Source organism: Heterodontus francisci, chromosome 20 (assembly GCF_036365525.1).
Source record: "Heterodontus francisci isolate sHetFra1 chromosome 20, sHetFra1.hap1, whole genome shotgun sequence".
Lineage (NCBI taxonomy): Eukaryota > Metazoa > Chordata > Chondrichthyes > Heterodontiformes > Heterodontidae > Heterodontus > Heterodontus francisci.
The window spans coordinates 42,362,674-42,368,673 of record NC_090390.1 but is presented as its reverse complement, the minus strand read 5'-3'; the positions used below and the strand labels follow the sequence as shown (position 1 = coordinate 42,368,673).

Sequence of the window (6,000 nt, the reverse complement as noted above, 5' to 3'; positions counted from 1 at the left end):
ATTTCTAAGTAAAAAAAAAACATTTTTCTTTCAAAGGAAAAAAGAAATACTTGCATTGAAATAGCATCTTTCACAACCTCAGGATGTCCCATTGCATTTTAGAGCCAATGAAGTACTTTTGAAGTGTTGTTAGTTGTAATGTCGGAAACATTGCAGCCAATTTGAGCACAGCACAAATTGAGAGCAGTTTGTAAAGGGTGTTTGGCTTCATAAAGAGAGATATTGTGTACAAAACCAGGGAGTTATGCTGAACCTTTAATTGTTATGCAGCGGGTAGTAATGACTTGGAACTTGCTGGCCACAAGGGTGGTGGAACAGGAGACAATCAATGATTTCAAAAGGAAATTGGATGGGCTGTTGAGGGAAATAAACTTGCAGGACTATAGAGATAAAGCAGGGGAATGGAACTGACTTTGCTCTACAGAGAACTGGCATGGACTCGATGGGCTGAATGGCCTCCTTCAGTGCCTTCATGGCTGACTCTCTGACAGCGAGGACCAAATGAAATAATGACCAGATCATCTATTTTAATGATGCTGGTTGAGGGATAAATGTCTGTTAGTTGCTCCTGTGACTGAATTATTCAACAGGATCGATTCCAAGCCCAGGAAAGAATAAATGGTTGTCTGCAAAATTCCAGTACACAGAAAACACAAAGTATTCTGCAGATTGCGTTAAGATGGAATTTAGAGGGTCCTTGGGCAATGTGTTAAAATGCTTGCATTTTTATGACCAGAATGTAATCACAAAATAATCGGTTAATGTCAAAAGCTGTTAAAGATAATGAGAGTTGTCACTCGTATTAGTGCAATTCAAATTTCATGGACCTTTGCTGCATCAGATCCAACTGCATAGCAGTGAATGAAGCCCAAGGAGGAAAGGCGCATACCTGGTGGAATGGAATATAAAAAGAGGCTATCTATATTATGAAAATACTAGGCATCATTATAAGCACAGAAAATTTCAAGCCTGTTTAAACATGTGGAGCTATATTTTTAAACACGAATAAGCGAGCGCCACTCCCAGTGAATTAGATTTGACAGATCGATAAAGTAACGGTGCAAACACAAACGGACACAAGTCATTTAAACTTGGGTTGTATCCTTTCTCATTTAGTCACGTGAATCACAGCAGATCACCCGGCGTACACACACAAAAGTTTTCTTTTGTACACTGGGCGCTTTCTGTTCTAGTTGCTGAACTATGCTGGCTGAGCATTACTGAAGTCAAATCTAAACAACACCGAAGGATACGTGGTCCCCTCAGTGAAGCAGAACAAACTCCAGCCCAGTTGCCTTCCTTTCCCCCACAAGTAGCGGCAGAAAGGTGCCCTGTAACTTTAAGGCTGGGTGATTGGGGGCTGGGCCAGTGGGGAAGACTGACGGCCACTGCTCTCACACTGCCTCCACTGACAGCTCCACTCATGGGAAGGGCTGAGCGCATCTGGATCCGCTGCATCGCGGAGCTCCTAGGACCTGTTGAGCTGCAAACTCCGGGTGTATTGGCGAGCTTCTATCGTGCAGGCAGTGAGCCGTGTCTCCACACCGGCCGTCAGGAATAAACATAGCGCCGTCTCTAAGATCAATCGGCCTGCAGTGATTGGAGAAATGTAAAACGTGTGGCGTGAAGCAAACCCATTTCAGGGAGAAGCTGCGGCTAGCCAGCGGCGCGCCAGCTGGAAGAAGCCGGGCATAGACTTGAAGGCAAATGCAGTTCTGTCATTTCTGGTCCGCGGCTGTGCGTGAACCGTATGACATTCTATCAATCGAGTGACACACAGCAAACGACATCAGCGCCAATAATGTGAGCCGCATTGCATTTCCAGAGACAATTGCCAGCAATTGGGAATCAACAGTTGGCAAGAAACAAAATGCTGGCAAAGAAAAGTCATTAGATGAGATTCGTCACTTTTGGAAGTTTTGTAGACTGTCAGAGAGATAGGCTGCACTGGTCACTAACCTGTTAGTCTCAGGAATACTTGTGAAATGAGCAGTTCACAAAACGTTAGACTAGGAATAAAGAAATCAATCGGAAGGTTTGGTTCACGATGAAACTCTTGTATTTGGTGCATTTAGTCGCCGGATTAATTGGAGGCATAGCCGGGAATAGAAGTTGTCCTGACTTGATCATAGATAGTTGCAGCTGTACCAGTGAGCGCTCAAAGGGACCCAGCAGGCAGATTAAAATCCGAATCAAAGTGACATGCAGTCATGGAGAGTTGTTAGAAACTTTGCAATCCAGCCTCCTGCCTAACCAAACTGTAACGCTGTAAGTATTTCAATTTCGTTTCTGCATGAGCATCGCATCGACATGGATGCCGTTTATGTCATAGACACCTAGAAAACACAATCGAGAACTCTTAAAACTGAATTAGCTGAACAGCACGCTGTAATTGCAAATGTCCTGTCGGCGCAATGTATAATGTATCAATTGGGACTTTCGACACTACTACCTTCGGACTATCAGCAAGTACCTCGTGAATAGAAGTGGTTAAACCATTCTATAAATTTGGTATGTTGTCGATATAAATTAGGATTTATTTAACCAAATTATCGCAATCTCTGTGGCAAGAAATGCATTGTGCCAACAGTGCTGCCATATCCTGGTCACATTATCCGATTGATAACCTTTCCCCATCGCTTTCCATTGTCGATATATACACAGTACTATCAATCCACCAAAAACGTTGAGTTCTTTCCATACTTCGTGTTTTCACGAGGTATTTTAACAACTAAAATTATCCTATAATGTTTATGAATTATTTACAGCTTATTACTGCTTTCCTGGCTGGTATTTACATTCGTTTGTCTGCAACAAAGTCCCTGAACGTTATCCGTAGAATGCAATGTTGGCAGACCGAAGTTATCACGACTCTGTGGCACTGAGGCCGGCGATGAAGTAGCTCTACACGGGTGTGCTTAAATACAGCTGAAGAGCTCCAGTCCCCAGGCAGCTGGTGGACTTTTCACTAATATCAAAAATAAGTTTTTGAAATAGTCACGTGATTCAACCAGGAGCATCTTGAAATATAACTTCATACTAGCTGGAGTTAACATTTACTGGGTGCAAACAGGTGTGAGATGACCTCCTGGTAAGGGTCTTAAACCACTTTGCTTTCGTGCTTAAAAGTGATTCATTATACTATAATAAAACGGTTTTTTACTGACACAGTAGTATTGTTATTGCAGCATTTTTATGTTTTCTGTTTTTTTAAAAAACTTTCTTTGCTTCTTCCAATTCGGACTCTCTGCTGCCCTGAACCTCCAGACACTCCTTTGGTCGGGGTGTTATTACCTCTTACTCAATAATTATGATGCTAAATGTTTCTTGCCTCTTGTTCCCTTTATGATCCTCACATGGCTCTTATATTCCTCTTAACTGCTAGATTTGCCTCCGACGTATTGCCTAATCAAACTGCTGTTAATTTTGGAGTAGATTCTAGCTGGCAAGTCAGAGCAACTTCTTGTGACACTTGTGGATAATGTTTCCTTTAAGGTGAAATTAACTTTAATAGAAGCACCTGCTGCTTTAATCTGTGTTAAATAATTAACCCTGGAATTCTCTTCCTAAACCTCTCTGCCTCTCTCTCGTTTAAGGTACCCCTTAAAACATATCTTTATGACCGAGCTTTTGGTCACCTGTTCCAATACCTCTTTAATGGTGCTCGGGGTCAAATTTTGTCTGATAGCGCTTTCTTGAAACAGTTTAGGATGTTCTATTATGTTAAAGGCATTGGATAAATGCTAGTTATTATATTATAAGAACAAGTTGCACTTTGAAGGAACAGAAGCAAGGGTTCCATCCTGAATAACAACTTAACACAATAGCATTGGTTTATAAATAAAACCAAAAACAGCAAGATTGTTCAGTTTGAAATTGAGTGGTGGTGCTGCATCCTTGGTCTTCCAGAACAGGATAGTAATAGTTAACATTACAAGTAAAATAACAAACTGAAAATCATGATTTTCAAATTATTGAAGGCCTTTCTGCACTGTGAATTTATATAACAAATGTCTCTATTTCATTCAAATACATTAGTGGGTTTTGCATGTTCTGCATGTTTTATTTAAAAGTTAGATTTTTGCACCTTTTAATAAAATTCTCCTAGTTTCTCCCGCTCCACCACCCCCAGCAAATACACTGAGAGGATGGGCAATGACTGAATACCATGTGTCTGCTTATGTTACTCAGTCGTTAGTCACTGGGAGATTTGTTTGTGATCCAGGGCAACTGGCATGTTGATCTTTTCTTCTCTTGCTATGTAAATGTGAATAGCTTTAACCTAGTGCTTATCCCAGTAGCACAGTGATCAGGAACCCATCCTGTGGTGAATGCTTGTATCCTTTCATTCCATGATGCCATATATAAGAGAACCATCATTTCATTGAAGTATCATCCCCCATTGTGTACTCTTTAATGCTTTCATATTTTGGAACAAATGTCTACATTTTTTGAAGAGTAATTTGCCTATTAAAGCAATGCTAGCTCCTGCTTCTTGTACTTTGAGGAACACGTATGAAGCATTAAGAATGACTATGGGAAACCCAAGTATTTCTTCTAACTGTAACAGGCTTTCTGTAAAGTTGTCTTTGGCATCTTAATGGGAGTGTGTTTCTTACAGTATGTACTGTCTATTATTCCCTAGTAATCTGCTGAAGAAACTAATCTTACTGTACCATGAGGTCCTTTACCTGTTTATTTATTTAGAGATACAGCACTGAAACAGGCCCTTCAGCCCACCGAGTCTGTGCCGACCAACAACCACCCATTTATACTAATCCTACATTAATCCCATATTCTCTACCACATCCCCACCATTCTCCTACCACCTACCTACACTAGGGGCAATTTACAATGGCCAATTTACCTATCAACCTGCAAGTCTTTGGCTGTGGGAGGAAACCGGAGCACCCGGCGGAAACCCACGCGGTCACAGGGACAACTTGCAAACTCCGCACAGATAGTACCCAGATCTGAACCCGGGTCGCTGGAGCTGTGAGGCTGCATCTACGTTATTTGTAAAATTGTTCATGCCACACAATTTGCTTGCAGACTCTAATAGATATTTTGTTTCCATTTCTAAATCATTATTTTCCCAAATGCATGAACAAGCAGCAAAAATTATTGAGATTTGTCCTTACACTGAAATCTCTTCCAGCCCCAAGTAGCAACATACTCATACACGAGAAATAAATAAAATTTGGTTAAGTATTGCATACTACATATAAAGTATAGAAAACAGTACATACACTATATAGATATTAAAATATCATTTGTGATGGATTTCAGAGCTGTAATTCTGAGTCAGTCTGCATGATCATACACTGCTTCCATTGTTCATGGTCAGCTGAACAACTTGACCAAAAATTTGTCTTCTAACGCATACCAAAGCATCTACTCTTCTATATAATAAGAGTGTTTTGTATGGCCTATCTGTGAGGGAATTATGAACATTGGACTTAATTAAGGGTTGTGATATATGTGATTATACCAGCAATGATTCATTACAGTTGTGTGTGTGCCATGAGTTACTGGTAGTCACTGTTTTGTTAGTCGTTTCTGGTTTCCTTCTCAGGTTCAGGGCCAACACTTTGTCCCGATTACTCATCTTTATGTCTTCTTTTTACATACTGCATTGATATATCTCTCTTACCAAACTCCCCAGAACTTCTTTATTTGTTCCAGTATTTTTGCCTCTCCTACTTGTGCTGTTGCTCTCTCTTCCTTCTCGCTATTTATATATAATGTTAGATCTAGTACACGTTTGGTCTGTTGCTCTCCAACCAATTAATTTAGAATAAAAGCTTGGCATCTGGACTCTGGGCAGTCAATGCTGTAAAACCATCTCAATTTTCAGTTTATTGCAAAAGTACTGGGAAAAATATTCCAAAAAGTGGTACAAAATACTTTATCTGTTTGATGCAAGATGATATAATAATAATAACAATAATCACTGTTATGCAGTTATCTATTTTGAATTAACATTAAAAAGATTAATTA

General features: G+C 40.1%; 1 protein-coding gene across 2 annotated transcripts in view; it reads left to right on the top strand.

Annotated features, from left to right (window-relative positions):
• The first annotated feature begins 1,395 nt into the window (after positions 1–1,395).
• Positions 1,396–6,000, top strand: part of LOC137380600 (adhesion G protein-coupled receptor A3) — a 582,693-nt gene continuing 578,088 nt past the window's right edge. For both annotated transcript variants that reach the window (XM_068052667.1, XM_068052666.1), the window contains exon 1: positions 1,396–2,268. In XM_068052667.1, coding sequence (XP_067908768.1) covers positions 2,048–2,268 — 221 coding nt within the window. In that variant the 5' untranslated portion in view covers positions 1,396–2,047. The remainder of the gene's footprint in view (positions 2,269–6,000) is intronic.